Source organism: Sarcophilus harrisii, chromosome 3, assembly GCF_902635505.1.
Source record: "Sarcophilus harrisii chromosome 3, mSarHar1.11, whole genome shotgun sequence".
NCBI classification, from domain to species: domain Eukaryota; kingdom Metazoa; phylum Chordata; class Mammalia; order Dasyuromorphia; family Dasyuridae; genus Sarcophilus; species Sarcophilus harrisii.
In genome coordinates, this window is record NC_045428.1 from 88,515,875 (window position 1) to 88,535,384 (window position 19,510).

Consider the following 19,510-nt stretch of genomic DNA (forward strand, 5'->3'; position numbering starts at 1 on the left):
TTTGAGCTGGAATCAGAATAGATAATGTTGGAATTAAATAAGTGTCCCTGGACTAATTAATTACCAACTCAACAGAGTTGTAAAGAAATCTCAATCTCCAGCTCAGGCTAAATAGCAGTGGTTCTGGACTCAACTAGTCCCACCCAGATAACAGAATGAAACCACTTTATCTTGATTCGCTGGGGCAGGTCTCTCAGGGGAGAACTTCTCTGAGGGAGTTTCCCAAGCTTTCCCCCCAAAGTCCAAGAGAGAGAGAGAGTTTTAGGGCCCCCCTCATCATTTTGATAAGTCTACACTGGTGACAAAAATATTGTCTTTTAAATATTTTAGAAACAGACTGAATTGGTTCTTTAAATTTTTATATATATGCTGTTAGATAACCTTTGAGAATTTGCATGCTCATATTCTAATCAAAAGAATTAAATGTAGTTGAATAAACCTAGGCAATATCTAAAATCAGTAAAACTTTAAACATCATACTGTTGTTCTGACAATATTTTTCAATAATTAGGCTAAAAAACAAACTTGGAAAAAAAAAACAACTTCAAAAGCAGCTTTAGTCACCCATTCCTTACCTGACCATCAAAAGACTAGAAGAGATAGATGACTGATCAAACAAGCAATGAATTTCATTTTAAAGGCCCTTCTACACAAACTTTAATAAAAGTACTGGACAATCCTTACAGACTTTAAATACAAGTTGTTTTTTTTTTTTTATTTATTAGAAAAGTTCTAGAAAGCAAACTTTTCTAGAATGAACTAGTTACACACATTAAAAAGTGCCACAATAGTTATTAACATATGCAACTGAATTCAATTTTTTTTGAGAACACTCATTAAACATTCATTTTTTCAAGTGTTTTATTTTTCCAAATACATGTAAAGACAGTTTTCAAAATTCATTTTTTTTTAAGATTTTATCTTCCTAAGTTTTTTCTTCCTCTCTCCCTAAGACAGAAAGCAACCTGATTAAACACGTGTTTCCATATTTTTCATCTTGGATAAGAAAAAGGGAAAAAGTCACGAGAAAGAAAAAGTAAACAAACAAACAAACAAAGGTGAAAATAGTATGCTTTGATCCAGTCTCTATAGTTCTCTCTCTCTCTGGATATGGATGGCATTTTCCATCAAGTCTACTGGAAACAGTCAATAATCACATAATTTTGCCAGAACTCAACTTTTAAACTGATAAAATCAAATAACTGCATGCAGTAAAAGTTTTTTCACTATGTACTTCATTTCCATTTTCTTTTATACCCTTAAAAATACCTGAAGCAATAGGCTGATGCCTCCCAAAAGGGAGGGTACTAGGCCTGGATCACAAGCTGAGCTCAAATCTAGCCTCAAAAACAAAAATAAAAACCTATAAAGTGTGGATCATACCAGTCACTTCACAAAATTGTGTTGAAGATCAAAAGAGAAATGTAAAAGTGAAGCCTTTAACACACAAACAGTAAGACATTTACCTCTGCAGTCAATCCCACCCTGCTTCAAGCAGTTTCAATCAGAAGGATTTTTCCTTTTGTCAATTTTTATTAAAGGCTTTTTTAAAAGCCTAACTAGTTTTCAAGTGTCACATTAATAAATATTGGCTCATAAGAAATGAGAACTGTTGTTCAGTCATTTCAGTCATATAAGACTGATCCCATTTGGGGTTTTCTTGTCAAAAATACTGGAGTGATTTGCTATTTTTTTCTCCAGCTTATTTTAGAGATGAAGTAACTGAGGCAAGGAGTGACTTGTAACATAGCTATTTAGTGTCTGAGCCAGATTTGAATTTAATATGTCTTCCTCACACAAGGTTCTGCATTCTACCCACTGAGCTACCTAGATGCCTTGCATCATTTTATAATTAGTACTCAAATTTTGCATTGGCTTAGCTATACAGATAGATAGATATGCATATATATGTTTATATAAATATATATGTATGCGTGTATTGTTACAGCTACATACAGGTGTATAACAATATATCCCATATTAGTTTATAAATTTGATGCTATACTTAATTGCCAGGGTGATATTTTATCAAGTTAAAGTATCAAGAAAATAATTTAAAATATCAAAATTCTATAATATCAAAGAAAATGTTTTTTTTTTTAAAACTAGGAATAAAAGAGAATAAGACCTCTAGAACTCGTTATACTATAAGCAATTATCATAAAAATTATTTGGTACATGTTTAAAAAAAAAAATCCAGAAAGCCAAATTATGAAACCCCAGTTAAATTTCCCCTATAAAGCTTCCCATGGCCTATACCACCCTTTTTAGCCCACTATGGGATACTCTAGTCTCATGGTGTCTTTATTCTCACTCCTTCCCCTATGTGCTAATGTATCTTACTTCTGTTACAGCTAACTAACTTTTTTTAGGATGAAAATCCTTTTTAGGGTTAGCTCACCAGTCAATGGTATCATTTCTTTCCCCTGTTAACTCCTTTTGCAGAGTCTGCCAAACTTCACTATGGTTTTAGCCTGCCAGTCAATAATGTATTCTCACTTCATGATGTATTCCTTTACTTCTGGTTTACATCGAGTTCCACTAGGAAACTTCTTTTCCATTGTTAATTGTTAACCTTGCTAAATATAATATTCTTTTTGTTACTCTCCCAAATCTATTTTATATTTACCACTCCTGGTGTCTATTTTACTTCTTTACCTGTTCTCATAAACAAGAACACCTTTTGGCAGAGAAAGCCATTGTGAATTATTTACATGTACCTTGTGCCTTGCCCTCATATTTCTAACTAGAAATTGCTACCCTGACCCCATCAAGGATAGCCAGAAACAATTTAAGCCAATAATTGGAGTTCAAGAAACCAGAGCACTTGTATTTGGGGAAAGAATACCTTACCAAACTGGGTATAAACTTTAACATAGCAATATCACTACTAAGCATATAGCCCAAAGAGATAAAAAAAAGTAGAAAAGATACTCCTTATATTTACAAATACACACACACACACACACAAAACAGCTTTTTTTTTTAATGATAAAAGTTAAAACTAAGGGGATGTCCATCAATTGGGAATGGCTAAACTATGGTTTATGAATGTAAAGAAATATTTATTGTTCTGTAAGAAACCTGGAAATACTTGTGTGAATTGAGGAAGGAACTGAACAAAATCAGAATAATTTAAACTGTAATATAAAAATGACTGTTTTGAAAGACTTATGAAATGATCAGCCATAGTCTACAAGGCTAATGATGAAGAATGCTACCCCTTAACATAGAGATGATATAACAATGTGCACAAAAAGACATTTTTGAACAAAGTCGATATGAGAATGTATTTTGTTTAACTTATCTGTCATGAGGATTTTGTTTTTCTTTTTGGAGGGATTGGAAGGGGGAATAATGGTATTATGCTTGATAAATGGAAAAAATAAATTTGTTTTTAAAAAATATCTAAAAAGGAATTTGTATTTGATCTTATAAGCCAATTAAGTTTATCAAGTAACAAAGTGACATGGTTAACAGCTTTGTTAAAAATCATACTGCCAACTGTGTGGAGGATGAACTTGGGAAGGGAAGAAATTTGAATCAAAGAGAACAATTAGAGCTATTGCAAGAACACATAAGAGGTGATGAGGGCCTGATGTATAGAGTACTGACTACCTAGAGAGAAGAAAAAAAGATGATGCTGTTTTAGAGGCAGAAATGATGAAATCTGTCAATTGATTAGATATATAGGATAAGGGAAAGAGAGGGGACGAAGGTGACATCAAGGTTTCAAACCTTTATACCGGAGGGGATGGTGAACTTAAAAATAGTTAATGCTTGATGGGTTGGTTAAAGGTTAACAAGTATTATATTTAAGGAGTTTACTTTTGAATACATAAGTTTAAAATATCTAATAAACAGGTGGTAATTCAAGAGAAGAGTTCAGGAAGCCCAATTTTTGTGGCGGCAAAGAACTAGAAACAAAATTAATAAGCTATCTAATGGTCTTTTTTTAAAGTTCTAATCCTTTAACTTTTTGCATCATTTGACACTGTTGCCTACCATCTCCTACTGGCTACTTGCTCCTGAGCTGGATCCCCTATCTGTCTGAAAGGTCTTTAAACAGACTCCCTTTCTGGCTTATCATCCCTACCATGCTCCCAACCGTTGACATTATCCGAAATTCTCCTCTCCCTATCTACTAGTTCTTTCTCTAATGCCTTTTAAAAAAACAAAAATCTTCAATAGACTATAGCACTTCTTCAAGCTATAGTTTCCTATATCTCTCTCCTCCTTTCCTTAGCTAATCTAGAAAAAGCCGTTTTTACAATGATGTAAGTGATGTTCCCATTTCTTCACTTCTTATTCACATCCCTCTGAAAAAGTTTCTGACCTGATCACTAAAGTGAAATTGCTGTACTTCTCTCCAAAATTATTAAGGATCTCTTAAGTGTCAAATCTGAGGGTTTTTTTTTTTTTTTTTCCCAGTATTCATTCTTCTTAATTCTTATGTTGCATTTGACAAGTGTTGATCATACTTTCTTCTTGGATACTCTCTCCTAGCTTGATTTTCTTCACGCTGTTTCCTCCTGATTCTCCTTTTATTTTTTTTTTTAATCTGTTTTGTCACTTTCAGGTTTAATAATATATTTTGATTTTACATTGCATACATTTATGGATTACTCCCACCTTGAGAAAAAACTCTTATAACAAAGTAAAATTAATAATACAGTAACTCCAACTACATTTCACATGTATAGGAGCCCCCGTCCTATTTTCTAAATTAACAGAAATCTATTTTCTCTCCATTAAAGGAAAAAAAGAAAAACAAATTTATTGTAATAAAAATGCATAATCAAACAAAACAAATTTCCTCCAATGCCTGTACACAAAAATCTATGTCTCATTCTGTACCCTAAAATCATCTCTCTATAACAGAACAGCATGTTCCATCATTAGTCTTTGGTAATCACGAATAGTCATTGTTTTGATCAGAGTTATTACACTTTTCAAAGTTGTTTGTTTTTACAATGTTGTCATTGTATGGTAAAACTACCTGATTTTGCTCATTTCATCGTCCATTAGTTTACTTAAATCCTCAAAATTGTTCGTTTTTATAATATTGATATTACAGTGAAAATTGGGAGTTTTTTGTTCTGCTCACTATTCTCTGCTTCAATTCCTAAAAACTTTATTGTGAAGTCATTTATTTCCTCACTCCTTACAGCACAATAGTACCCAATCACATATTATAATTATTATATTATTTACCATAATTATTCCTCTACCATTAGCCTCTTAGGTTATTGATTTTTATCATCACCAAAAAAGAGCTGCTTAAATATCTTTGTACATAAAGTAACTTTTCTTTCTTTGATATCTTTTGGGAAAAAAAATCAAGCACTAATATAGTTGGGTCATTTTCAGTTAACTTTCTGTATAATATTTTCCATAATGGTTATATGCTGATTTTCTTCCTGTTTTCCACTTCTCAGTCTCCTTTTCTAGGTCTCCTTCTTTAACTAACTGTGGGTATACACCAAGATTCTATCCAAGGACCCTTTTTTTCTCTCTATACTCTATTGACAGACTTCACAGGCTCCCACAGATTTAATCACCATCTCTATGGTGGTTGTTTGTCCATTTCTATAAAAACGATTCAAAGATCCAGTCTCAGTTTCAATCCATTATCACCAACATCCTATTGAACATTTCAATTGAATGTGCTCAAGACATCTCAACACTTAATGTCTAAAACTGAACTTGTTATCATTCCCCCTATCTCTAAGACTTCTTTATTCCTGACAAAACACCATCTTTCAATTGTCTTAAGTTTGTAATCATGGTATTATCCTGGATTTCCCACACTCCTTCACCCCACATATCCAATTAGTTCCAAATACTGTCATGTTCACCTTCACATTTCTGGAATCTGATCCCTTCTCTATATTCATACAGCTACCCCCTAAATCTCTCAACAATCTCCTAACTGGTCTCTCTATCTCAAGTTCCTCTCCACTCCAATGCATCCACTGCTGTCAGTGTAATTTTCCTTGGACACAGATTAGATCATGTGACTCCTTCACTCAACCAGCTCCAATGACTTCCTATTGCTGCTAAAATAAAATATAAACTCCTATTTCGTTTAAAACATTTCACAATTAGTGTCTAACCTATTCCAGCTTCACTAGACAATATTCCTATCCCAACCCAAGCTTCTGTGATAGAACCAAACTGCCAAGCTCTCTCTCTCTCATATAAAATCCTCCAATTTCATTTTTAGGCCTTAACACTGGCCATCCCAAATGGAATGCATTTCCCTCTATATTTTCCCCTTGGTAGAGACCTTCTGATTGTCTAAGCTAAGACACCACTTTTTTACATAAAGCCTCTTCTGATTCCTACTTCTAGTATGCACTCTTTTCCAAAATATCTTGTACTTAACTATTGCATATATTTCTATTTATTAACTTTATATTTTGGCTAAATACACTTTTATAATGTGCTTATTACCTCCCCCATTAAAATATAAGTTCATTGCAAGTAAATTTTGCTTCATTCTTTATATGTCTATGCACAGCACAGTTCAGTGGGACTTAAAAAAATATGTTTATTGATAAATGCCAGGCAATTGGGGAACAGCTATGCCACAAGAAATGGTGAATATGAAGAATTCAAAGAAACATGAGAAACTATTATATGAAGTAATGTAACATGAAGTGGAACTAGGAAAATATTTTATACTATGGCTTCAACACAATGAACAGAAACAATAAATAAAACTGAACACTATGTACTTAGAATGAATAAGTTTGGCCTCTGAGAGAAGTTAAGAAGATGCACCTTACTCCCTTCATGGAAAAGGGGAGGGACTATGACTATGACATATTGCATATATTGTCAAATAAAGATGACATTGTTTGCTGTTGCTAATCTTTTTCTTTTAAAATCTTTGGTACAGAGAAGGCTTGCTAAGCATGGAAAAGGACAAATAAATCGTACCATACACTGGGTATTATTGTACATTGAAAAGATTTGATTTTTATTTGTAATGGCATTTGCTCCAATTAGATTTGACGTTTATTCAATGATTTTTCCCCCCATTTCCACTATTATAGAAGTATATAACCTAACAGATTACCTAGTTCAATAACTAGACAGAAATCTATTCTGCACATCTCCCACAAGTGGTCATTCAGCCTTTGATTAAAGTCTACTAATAATGAGAATGATCATTATTTCCTCACTTAAGTTGCCCACTCCATTTTTTGGACAGCTCAAATTGCTAAGCTGTTTTTTTCTTAAACTGAATCAAAATTCGTGATTCTCCAACTTCCACTCACTGCTTAAAGTTCAAACTTCCAAGCCCAAGCTAATTTCTCTAGCACATAACAGTTCTTCAATTACATACTTAAAAACATCACACTGCTTTCCTATTACATCTCCTCTTCTTCAAGGTAAATAAATAAGTAGGGAATAATTTCTTCAATAGATCCTCCTTTTGAATTCTAATTGTCCTCCTCTATAACTGACCACTATATGATATAATGCTCAGAATTAAGCACAGAATTTACTCTTAAAAGTATGTTTTGACTAAGGCAGGGTTAGTAAAGGGTGAGTAAAATCAGCACGGTTATCCTTTCTACCATACTTATTCAGCCTATAGTCACATTAAGTTTTTTGGCTAGCACAAAACACTACCAATTCACTGAATTTGCAGCCCTCTAAAACACCTATTTTTTTTTTTTTTTCCACATCAATTACTGACATTCCCATCCACAACTCTTGGTGTTGATTTTTTTTAACCTAAGTTAGGATGTGGTTTAGAATTAGATTCAATTCATCAACCATGTTGATCTTTTTAAACTCATCTAATGAGTTAGCCCTTCCAACTTTATTTGAATGTTGTCTTTGAGCTCCTTTGAAAATAAGGGGTTAGCAGAAGATAAACACTTAAGGAATACCTGACTTGACTTTTTCACCCACAAATGTAACAAGTATAACTTCTATACTTTCGCCCCAAAAGAGGGTTCAAAGCAGAACCAAGATCAGATGCCTGATGTACTCCAAGACTCTTCCTTTACAGCTAAAATGAATCAATCACTCCTCCCTCTTTGGATCTAGTCCTTCAATTTTAAAAACAGCTAACTAAACCATCATGCTGACCTCGACTGGACATGATATTAGTATAATATACTTTTTAAAAATATAAGGTATTAAATATCTAATTAATTTTCTTTGCAGGCCATGTACCTAGCACCATAACCTACATAGTAAACAATTAATAAAAAAGAAAATAACAGACCTTGTCTTACGAAATCTCTTCTCAGAGAAATCAGTTCTCTTCTTTTATAGCCAATCATATAGCCAAACTTCTAGTTGAAGCCCTCTTTATGTCTTGGCTGAAAAACTGGAACAATCTCCTTACAGGCCTCTCTGCCTCAAGTCTCTTTCCATGTCCAATTATCTTCCACAGAGCTTGGGTGACTTCCTAAATAACTGCTATGATCTTGTCAGTCCCTTCCTGCCTCTACAAGCAAATATAAAACTCAACAACTGTTTTGCATTTTAGGTTCTACACATCCTGGACCCACCTAATCTTTCCAACCTTATCACAATCATCTCTCTGCTCCCAGTCTTCTTGCTATTTCTATCTCCATTGGAATTCTTAGTTTCCTTTCTTGAATCAGCTCAGTTATCACCCTGTGAGATCTCTATTTCATCCCCTAAGCTGTTCCTACCCTGCTCTCCTCAAATCATTTTGCACCTCTTTAGAATGTAAGCTCTTTTAAGATCACAGTCTATTTTACTTTTGTCTTTATGTCTCTTTAGTGTGAGATTATATATTGAAGGTAATTAATAGATGTTTACTGATTACTTGATTATCTCTTTTGTAAACTATATTCTGAATGACAGATACTCTGTGAAGGGAACAACCAACATCTCCTAAAATCAATTTGAGGATAAAGTTAACACCATAAAATTTAATAATCTCTAATTTTAAAACTTCAAAGATCATTGACTTCAGTGTATAAATACTTCTTCCACAAAGACAGGTGCAAAGTCAAGTTGACAAGTATTTAATAAGTATCTACTATGTGATAAGTCCCAAGGATACCAAAAAAAAGCAAAAACAGTCCTAAACCACAAGGAGCTCACCTGGTCCACATGCAAAACTATGTGCAAAAAATACAAATATAGGATAAACAGGAGTGAATCTCTGAAGTCCTTTATACCTTAGCATAGTCTTCATGAGTTTTTTAAGGTCACAGAATCATAGATTCAGAATTGAAAGGACCACAGGAGTCACCTAAAAATTTGGCAAAGATCGTTTTCACACCAAAAGAAATAAAATTTCTCAGGAAAGACTGGTCGGACTTGAATTAGTCCAAATTCTCTGAAACGCTTATTTTTTGAGAACCCAGACACATCTCCTCAATAAGACAAAAGTAAAATTGAGTAACGTTTAGCAATTTCTTGCATGAAATAAGAATGCATGTAATATGTCTTTATATTCATATTACCAAATATTTTGTACAGAAAAAAGGCTTCTAGTTATTTTTAGGACATACACCAAATGCTCTTTTTTTTATTAAAAATGAAAAAAAAAATCTAAAAAATAATAAAAATGCAGTTTACCTAACTTCATACCCTGAAATGAGAGGATCCTGAAAGTGAGCCACAATGCTTGCAATGGAGATTTTAAAATGTCTTTTACTTGACAGAGTAAACTTTTCTAACACGTTAGTTATTCTGGAAAAAAAAAAAATATTGCCTAATGGATGATTTTTTTAAAAAGTCCTACTTTTTAGTGTATAAGAGACAAAGTGTGAAGCCTAGCTTGGTTTAGAGCTTGGAGCGACAACTCAAATTTGTCTCTGCCTGTGATTCATTCTTTTAAGAGTTCTAAAATTAGTACTTTATTTATAGCTAAGAGGTGGTGGAACCTGGACAACTTGTGAAGAACTTTAAAGAGGAAAGGCTACTTTTAGGCAGAAGGAGCCCGACCTGTCAGCTCACGCAAACCTCGTTACCACTCTGGGCATCTCCCCCGAGCCTAAGACACGGACGCCCCACGGGGGCCCTAGAGCCCAGAAATGGGAAGGCACTTTCCCCAACAAGTTGGTAAGAGGCGAGCGGTCTTCCGGAGGGGGGCAGCACCCAGCCTCAGCCGGGGCTCTACTTTTTTCTTTCAGCGCTCCTCCGTAGCTTTTGCCGGGCGGCAGGGGGTCTCCTGGCCGAGCCCCTCGGGGCTGTACGGGCTCGGGTCATCCGTCCTGGGGCGTGCGGATCCGGGCGAGAGCCAGGGAGGAAGTGCGCCGGCCAAGTCGGAGGATGCTCCCGGGGCGCCCGAGGGCCCGGGGCGGGCCGCCCCCGGGGAGGGCCCAAGGCCCAGGAGGGGGCTGCGCCCGTCCCCCCCCCCCCCCTCCCCGAGGGTCCCGGGGACAAGCAAGCGCAGGAGAGGCCTGGGCGGGCCGGGCGCGGCTTCCGGGGGCAACAGGGGCGGGAGCGGGCGCGGGCGGATCCCGGCCACTCACCAGGATCCGTTTGAAGAGGTTACTCTCCTTAGGCGGCAGCTGCACGGACTGCATGGCGGGGCCGCAGCGAGGCGGCGGCGGGGCCCCGGAGTTCCGGCACTGGGCGGCCGCCGCGGCTCAAGGGGCTTCTCGGACGCCCGCCCGCAGGGTCAGCTCATCAGCCCCCGGCTCGGACGCAGCTCCAAGGTCAAGCCCGTGGGGAGGGGAGCGGAGCAGAGAGGAGGGGAAGGGACGGGAGGAAGGGCGCTCGGGTCGTAGAACTCCCTCCGGCCGGCTCCTCTTACAGCGGCCGGGGGCGGGGGAGGGGGCGGGGATGGAGGCGGAGGCTCCGCGTGCGGCGAGGATGGCAGCCGGCGTCGCCCGCCCCTTTCTAAGCTCGCCCGAGTGCGCGTGCGCGAGGAGGCTCGGCTCCAGGGCAGGGTTTCCGGGGTGATTGAGAGAGTCCCGGAAGGGGGCGCTCCGGAGCAGGCTCGCCATCGGCCGCGGCGTTCTAACGTGCCGACGGGGCTCCGAGCTCGCTATTGCACCCGTGAGGCCGCGCTGCTGAGCATGTGCATAATACGGTCCAACACGCGTAGTTAACAAAGTCCGTTAGCGCGCTTCTCTCTTTTCGGGACTGTGCTCTCGTCCTCCGGCCCAAGCCAGCGGCCGCTAAGGGCTTCCGAGCGCACCGACGCAAGGGCGCACGGGCCCAGTGCGGCAGAGGGCAGGCAAGGTCCCCCCGCCGTCCGCGGTCCGAGGGGGGAGGGAGGCGTGATCTGCGTGAAATGCCGCTCCTCTCACCGGTCCTCGTTTATGGGAAGCGGAGGGTGTTTTTTTTTTTTTTTTTTAACCAATAACGTAACATAATGAACTTACTTTGATAAGTTAGTTCTTAATTTGTCAGTTATAAAATACATTAAATATGTAAAGCATACAAAACTCAGCTATCATTTCTGATACTGATATATATATATTATTAATATATATATATATATATATATATTTCTGATATATTTAGAAATATAGCCCAGATAAACAAAAGTTTTTGTGGGACCTCAATAATTTTTAAAACTATTTAAAAGTTAGAAGAAGTTCGAAAGCCACCAGATTAGGTCTCTCCCTGGTGAAGAAAGCCCTTCTCCTAATGCAAATAGGCATTTTCTCTGCAATTAGAGAGTTGTCTAGAGAAGAGGTGTCAGGTGTGCAAGATAAGGTTGACTGCGATCCTGTTGCAACCAGAATAAAATATAATTGGGAAGTATTTTTGAAAATACAAATATAGTAGAAGAGATATCAGGTGTGCAATATAAGGTTGATCTGCATCCTGTTGCAAACAGAATAAATATAATTGGGAAGTATTTTTGAAAATACAAATATAGTAGAAGAGATATAGGTGTAAATATAAGGTTGATCAAGCATCCTGTTGCAACCAGAATAAAATATAATTGGGAAGTATTTTTGAAAATACAAATATAGTAGAAGAGGTGTCAGGAATGCAATATAAGGTTGACTGCGACCCTGTTGCAACCAGAATAAAATACAATTGGGAAGTATTTTTGAAAATACAAATATAGTAGAAGAGATATCAGGTGTGCAATATAAGGTTGACTGCGATCCTGTTGCAACCAGAATAAAATATAATTGGGAAGTATTTTTGAAAATACAAATATAGTAGAAGAGGTGTCAGGAATGCAATATAAGGTTGACTGCGACCCTGTTGCAACCAGAATAAAATACAATTGGGAAGTATTTTTGAAAATACAAATATAGTAGAAGAGATATCAGGTGCAATATAAGGTTGATCATGCATCCTGTTGCAAACCAGAATAAAATATAATTGGGAAGTATTTTTGAAAATACAAATATAGTAGAAGAGATATCAGGTGTGCAATATAAGGTTGACTGCGATCCTGTTGCAACCAGAATAAAATATAATTGGGAAGTATTTTTGAAAATACAAATATAGTAGAAGAGGTGTCAGGAATGCAATATAAGGTTGACTGCGATCCTGTTGCAACCAGAATAAAATATAATTGGGAAGTATTTTTGAAAATACAAATATAGTAGAAGAGGTGTCAGGTATGCAATATAAGGTTGACTGCGACCCTGTTGCAACCAGAATAAAATGCAATTGGGAAGCACTTTTGAAAACACAAATATAGTAGAAGAGGTGTCAGGTATGCAATATAAGGTTGACTGCGACCCTGTTGCAACCAGAATAAAATACAATTGGGAAGTATTTTTGAAAACACAAATATAGTAGAAGAGGTGTCAGGTATGCAATATAAGGTTGACTGCGACCCTGTTGCAACCAGAATTAAATATAATTGGGAAGTATTTTTGAAAACACAAATATAGTAGAAGAGGTGTCAGGTATGCAATATAAGGTTGACTGCGATCCTGTTGCAACCAGAATTAAATATAATTGGGAAGTATTTTTGAAAACACAAATATAGTAGAAGAGGTGTCAGGTATGCAATATAAGGTTGACTGCGACCCTGTTGCAACCAGAATAAAATATAATTGGGAAGTATTTTTGAAAATACAAATATAGTAGAAGAGATATCAGGTGTGCAATATAAGGTTGACTGCGATCCTGTTGCAACCAGAATAAAATATAATTGGGAAGTATTTTTGAAAACACAAATATAGTAGAAGAGGTGTCAGGTATGCAATATAAGGTTGACTGCGACCCTGTTGCAACCAGAATAAAATATAATTGGGAAGTATTTTTGAAAATACAAATATAGTAAAGTAAAAATAACATTATATTCTAAAACGTAAGTTAGTATGCTGCCAGATCTTTTGGTATGTTTTAGTAGACACCATTTCTATCTGAATTTCCTGCCATTGGCCTATAGTACTGATAAATTAAGTGACTTGTGGAACACACAGATAATGTCAGAAGTTGGAGGGGAAACCTTATCGTGTAACTGTTATACCGTGTTGCATGTGAGAATAATTGATATTTATATAGCATTTTAGAGTTTACAAGTATAGTAGCTCACTTAACTCTAACAACAGTCCCATGATGCATGGTTATCATCCCTATTTCACAGATGATTAAAAATAAATAAATTTTTTTAAGTGTTATAGAAAAAAAAAGACTCAGTTCAAATCCTTTTTAGGGGATCCCCTTCAAATCTATCTTCCCAACCCTTAAATATTACCTTCCAACAATGTCTTACAAACTGTATGTGAATCATACAATAGGTGGATAAGGATGACATCTGCAAGGAAAGAATTTACCTAACTCAAATAGTTATATTCTCTTCCCTGACCAGGTGCATGCAGAGCTTTCCTAGCTAGCATCCCATACCAAATCCTTGCAGCAATATTACTCTGCTCTCTTGCTTGTTGTTAACAGTAGAGAAGGCTCTTTTGCCTCAAAATAAGTATACGTGAACATACATTTGTGATAGTCATCTTTGTCATCTGTGAAGAACTAGAAGAAGGGAAAAAAATGGAGCCTTATATTGCCATTTCTACACCCAAACTCAGCCAGAAATTTAAAAAGAAATAGAGATCATACCTTAATGATTATATGAGAGATTAGTAGTGTCAACTCTGGTAACAAATGACCAAAGTGTTCCAGAGGTTTTGTAACTGCTGTTATCCCCAAAATACCAAAGAGTGAACTCAGGTTAAAAGAAAAAAGTTTTCTTTATTCCTTTTTTTTTTTCTGGGGAGGGAGAAATTAAACATGTACAGGACCTCTTCTAGTAGGAGACCTGAGACAATGGCGCTAAACCTTGATTTATATGTTTTTGGCTAGACAAAGAATTAGACAACATGCTGTAACCGCTGTAGTGAGGCATAATAGCAACATGAGGTCAAAAGACCCAGTGGAACTCAATAGGGTTGGGAAGTAAACCTGGAAGGAGCTGCTGCCCACTGCTTCCCCAGCTGCAAGTTAGTCCAGTAGTATTAACAACCAAGGCTCTTTTAGAATAAGAGAAAAATGATTTTTTCAATGATTCTCCTGAGAAGCAGTTGTGCTCACTAGCAAGAGCAGAAGCAGGAGCAAGCTTTATATTGATAATTTAGTTCTTTGCCCCTCTTTTCAAGGCTCCAATTGGCCAGATTTACCATCAGAATTACTTACAATTCGTTGGATTTATTCTCCTTTTTATTCTCCCATTCCATATATCAAAAAGCTTGTGCTCTGTCATTGACTATAGCAATTTGAGCAGGCTTAGGCCTGCTGCCCTTTGTCAGGAACTTTGTTGTTTAGTCAATTCTTGATTCACACAGTAATTGCTTGGAATAATCTTAACAAGATATTTAACCCCTCCCTTCATTCTATTTTGACAATATATGTGGAAACCTAACTTATATTCCTCATACTAGTGACAATCTCTATTTTTAATTTCAAAATTCATAGCAAGGCTTCATGTCTGGGCCTGTTTGTACTTGGCTGAGCTCAGGGACCATTCTTCCTGTGATTTAGTTGCCCAGAATTACTCCAGAAGGTGAACACAAAGGATTATTGTTATACCAAGCCCAGGTTATAGATCATTTGCTAGTCTTTAGCTTTGGAAAACAAGGTGCTCTTATTAGTAAAAAGAGAGATATGGTCTTGGATCCTCACAAAGGAAAGAATCCTGAATTTGTAAACTCAACTGCTTGTATTTTGAGTCCCAGGTACTTTACTACTTTGGTAGTTATGTAATTCTGAATATGACAGACTCCAAGGAGGTGTTGTCACTGCTCTTCTGCAAGTCAGACCCAGGACTAACAAGCCAGACCCCAGGACTAAGTTTGGGGGCGGGGGGGAAACCTGGTAGGAATTCTCAACCTTCTTCTAGAGTTTGGTTTAAGAAAAAGAGTTAGGTTCTATCCATGGGGTTTATTCATCCCAAGAAGGCATGTTAGACCTGAGAATTGAGCTGGGAGAGGAGGGGGGGCTAAGCAGAAGGGGTTATAAAGACAATAAGGGGGAAGAGGATAATCTCATAGTGGTCTTGTTAATGGTAGGCTGGACAGAGAAATTTAAAAATTGATCCCTGAGGCAGGCAGGGAGAAGGCTCTGATAGAGACTTCACTTTAGCTCTGTGGGGAGGTCATCCAGTCTGAAATCCAAGTTATATCAAGCTCCTGAGACTCATGCTCTGGAGAGGTCTTGAGCAGTCTCAAGCAGACTTTGCCATGCCCTGTCAGAAATCTCAGTCATGTCCCTGAGGATAAATTTTCCCTGTAAAATCTATATCTCATGCCCTTCCTTTAGGATAGTCTGCTATGGCACTCTGCCTCATGGTATCTTTCTCCTTACCGTGGTATCTCCCCTAACTCCACTATGCTTCTGAACCCCACTTCTCCTTACAGCTAACTCTATTAGGGTACTAAGTTCCTTTCAGGATTCAGTGTGCCAACTAAGTACCCAGTTTATGGGGTACTGTCTTTCTAATAGGGAATTGTGAGTTCCACTGAGGAACTTGTCTTTCATATACTGTCCTACTGTTTCATATTTACCATTGCCAGGGTCTATTGTATCTCTTCATTTTGTCTGTTATTTATTTGCCTAAATAAAACTACCTTTTGCCAAAGAGAATGACCATAGTGAATTCTTCACATAATTGAACCCCAACTTTTGATACTTACCATCATCTGGTATCTACATCACCCATCATTTTGGTTCAAAAACCCACATACATCAGTCTTACCAGGTTATCCCTGAGCTAGGTTGTTTTTCAGAAGGCCATATCAGGCAGGTCTGGGGCCATCTGACCAGTTTAGACTCCAGATGGCTCCTTCTTGGTTCCTCCCTGGCCTCTTCTTTAGTCCTTCCCAACTCCTCTGTGGTTCCTCCCCTTATCCCCAGATCCTGCCCTTGCTCCTCCTCTCTTCTGAAACTTTAAAAAAGTCCTTCAAAACAGAAGAATGTAGCCTAATCATGGATGATTGCGCTTTGCTTAGTCATATTTGGTTTACACCATGAGTTATTTCATGTAATAAATGATCTGTGATAAACATCTCTGACATAATTCCTTCATGTCTCAAACCATTCTCCTAAAATTGCTACTTCATAAACACTTTCCCATTTACTCGTTAAAATTTGAAAATTATGCTCTCCCAATTCACTTCAGTAGGGAGGCTTGAATAAATCAAGGTGGTTAGTAAAAATTATTGACTGCCTCAGTTTCATAGAATAAAGCTCTCTCTTGGAGAAAGGTCAGGAAAGATGAGGCTAGAAATGTCTATTTTGCCTCCCTTGCAGCTACATACAACTATAACCTCTCATCATATGTGTTCCCTCTCTTCACTTAGCAAAAAACCATGTCCTTATGTGTGAATGCTCTGTCTATAAAATGTAATTTTTGAATGCTTGTATTTTATAAGTTATTTGGGGATTTTGACTAGATTTATTTTTCTAAAATATGGGACAATTCACTTTTTTGTTCTGTACAGTTTTAGTTATGATTTCTTGAAATATACCTCTGGGAAAAAGTCTTTTAGATTATCATATAATGCCAGAGAAACTGAGGCAAGATAGAGATTAGAGCGTTTTTAATATATTATTTCGATTTCTGAGAGGGAGAGATTTACTGGGACCAAAAGAATCCATTTTTGTTCCCAGGGCTGAATGAGACTATAGTCTCCAAGAATCCAGCAGCGAAATGTGAGTTCTCAATGATATATATATAGCTCTTAGCTCGGGTAGCTAAACAAAGGCTGGGGGTGTGGGGGTGGAGTCCAAATTCTGGTGAGCAGGAATCTCCAGGCAGGGACCATCAATCGGGTTTTGACAGATTGGGGGTAGGACCATAAATTCTTACTAACTGGGAATTAAGGAGGTGTCCAACTAGAGCCAGGAAGTCTAGACTTAGAGTTACCAATTAGGTATCTGAGATAGAACATTTGTAGGTTTATCTTGTGGAATGCCAGATCTCCACAGCCCTAATAATCTCAGTTCTAATTAGCAGAAAAGGGAGAGGGGGAGAGGGGGTTTGCAACCAGGGAAACTGAGGCAGAACAATAAAAGGGAACTGTGACACAACAATTATACATGTACATTTCATTTTTTACATATTTTCATATGAGTCATGTTGAGAAAGAAAAATTAGAACAAAAGGGAAAAACCATTAATAAAAGAGGTGAAACCTGTCAAATTGGCTAAGATGACAGGAAAAAATAATGATGATTGTTGGAGGGGATGTGGGAAAACTGGGACATTGATTCATTGTTGGTGGAGTTGTGAACGAATCCAACCATTTTGGAGAGTAGTTTGGAACTATGCTCAAAAAGTTATCAAACTGTGCATACCCTTTGATCCAGCAGTGTTACTACTGGGATTATATCCCAAAGAGATTATAAAGAAGGGAAAGGGACCTGTATGTGCACGAATGTTTGTGGCAGCCCTTTTTGTAGTGGCTAGAAACTGGAAACTGAATGGATGTCCATCAGTTGGAGAATGGCTGAATAAATTGTGGTATATGAAAATTATGGAATATTACTGTTCTGTAAGAAATGACCAACAGGATGATTTCAGAAAGGCCTGGAGAGACTTACACGAACTGATGCTGAGTGAAATGAGCAGGACCAGGAGATCATTATATACTTCAACAACAATACTAGATGATGACCAGTTCTGATGGATCAGGCCATCCTCAGCAACGAGATCAACCAAATCATTTCTAATGGAGCAGTAATGAACTGAACTAGCTATACCCAGAAAAAGAACTCTGGGAGATGACTAAAAACCATTACATTGAATTCCCAATCCCTATATTTATGCACACCTGCATTTTTGATTTCCTTCACAAGCTAATTGTACAATATTTCAGAGTCTGATTCTTTTTGTACAGCAAAATAACGTTTTGGTCATGTATACTTATTGTGTATCTAATTTATATTTTAATATATTTAACATCTACTGGTCATCCTGCCATCTAGGGGAGGGGGTGGGGGGGTAAGAGGTGAAAAATTGGAACAAGAGGTTTGGCAATTGTTAATGCTGTAAAGTTACCCATGTATATATCCTGTAAATAAAAAAATAAATAAATAAAATTAAAAAAAAAAAAAGAGGTGAAAATGATATGCTTTGATTTTCATTCAATCTCCATCATTCTATCAAGCAAACAACAACAAAAATGATGAAAATACTATGTTGTGATTCACATTCAGTCTGTGTGGGATATATTGAACCACAAAAACAATAAGAGACTCTCAGAGTAAGAAAAAGCAAAAAGGGGCTTATTGTGATCATTGGAGAAAGGGCATCTCCCACCTGACAAGGTATTTGTCAGTAAAAGAGTGCAAAGTCAAAACAGCAAGACACAAAATTAAATAATCTGAATGCAGAAGTCCCTCCCCCTCCCTCTCTTTTCTCCCATTGGGGGAGTCCACCCTTACATTCTAAACAGTAGAAATAAGAGAATAAAAAGAGAGGTATTTAAATGTTAATTAAGAGGTGGTGGGAAACAGGAGGGGACAAACATCTGTAACTTTTTTTTTAAGTTATAGCTCTATTTGTTATTATAAAGTCTCAAATCACAATTAAGGTATAGTTGTTTTTTTTTTTTTTTTTTTTTAATAGCCTTTTATTTACAGGATATATGCATGGGTAACTTTACAGCATTAACAATTGCCAAACTTCTTGTTCCAATTTTCACCTTTACCCACCCTCCCTAGATGGCAGGATGACCAGTAGATGTTAAATATATTAAATATAAATTAGATACACAATAAGTATACATGACAAACATTATTTGCTGTACAAAAGAATGGACTCTGAAATATTGTACAATTACTTGTGAAGAAATAAAAATGCAGGTGGGCAAAAATATAGGATTGGAATTCAATGTAATGTTTTAGTCATCTCCAGAGTTCTTTCTGGGCATACTGGTTCAGTTCATTACTGCTCCATTAGAAAGGATTTGGTTGATCTCCTTGCTGAGGATGGCCTGTCCATCAGAGCTGGTCATCATTAGTATTGTTGTTGAAGATAATGATCTCCTGGTCCTGCTCATTCACTCAGCATCAGTTCGTAAGTCTCTCAGGCCTTCGAAATCATCCTGTTGGTCATTCTTACAGAACAGTAATATTCC

General features: G+C 37.2%; 2 protein-coding genes across 5 annotated transcripts in view; one reads left to right on the top strand and one right to left on the bottom strand.

The window, feature by feature from the left end:
* NAA16 (N-alpha-acetyltransferase 16, NatA auxiliary subunit) overlaps window positions 1-10,549 on the bottom strand; it is a 102,707-nt gene extending 92,158 nt beyond the window's left edge. For all 3 annotated transcript variants that reach the window (XR_004232814.1, XR_004232815.1, XM_031958443.1), the window contains exon 1: window positions 10,482-10,549. Coding sequence is in view for 1 of the 3 variants with exons in the window: in XM_031958443.1 (XP_031814303.1) it covers window positions 10,482-10,535 (54 nt within the window). In the remaining 2 variants the exon portion in view is untranslated. The remainder of the gene's footprint in view (window positions 1-10,481) is intronic.
* MTRF1 (mitochondrial translation release factor 1) overlaps window positions 10,026-19,510 on the top strand; it is a 52,305-nt gene continuing 42,820 nt past the window's right edge. The window contains exon 1 of one of the 2 annotated variants that reach the window (XM_031958444.1): window positions 10,026-10,068. In XM_031958444.1, the coding sequence (XP_031814304.1) occupies window positions 10,041-10,068 (28 nt within the window). In that variant the 5' untranslated portion in view covers window positions 10,026-10,040. Of the gene's footprint in view, window positions 10,069-10,592; window positions 10,668-19,510 lie in introns of those variants that run through there. The other variant, XM_031958446.1, reaches the window with a different exon arrangement.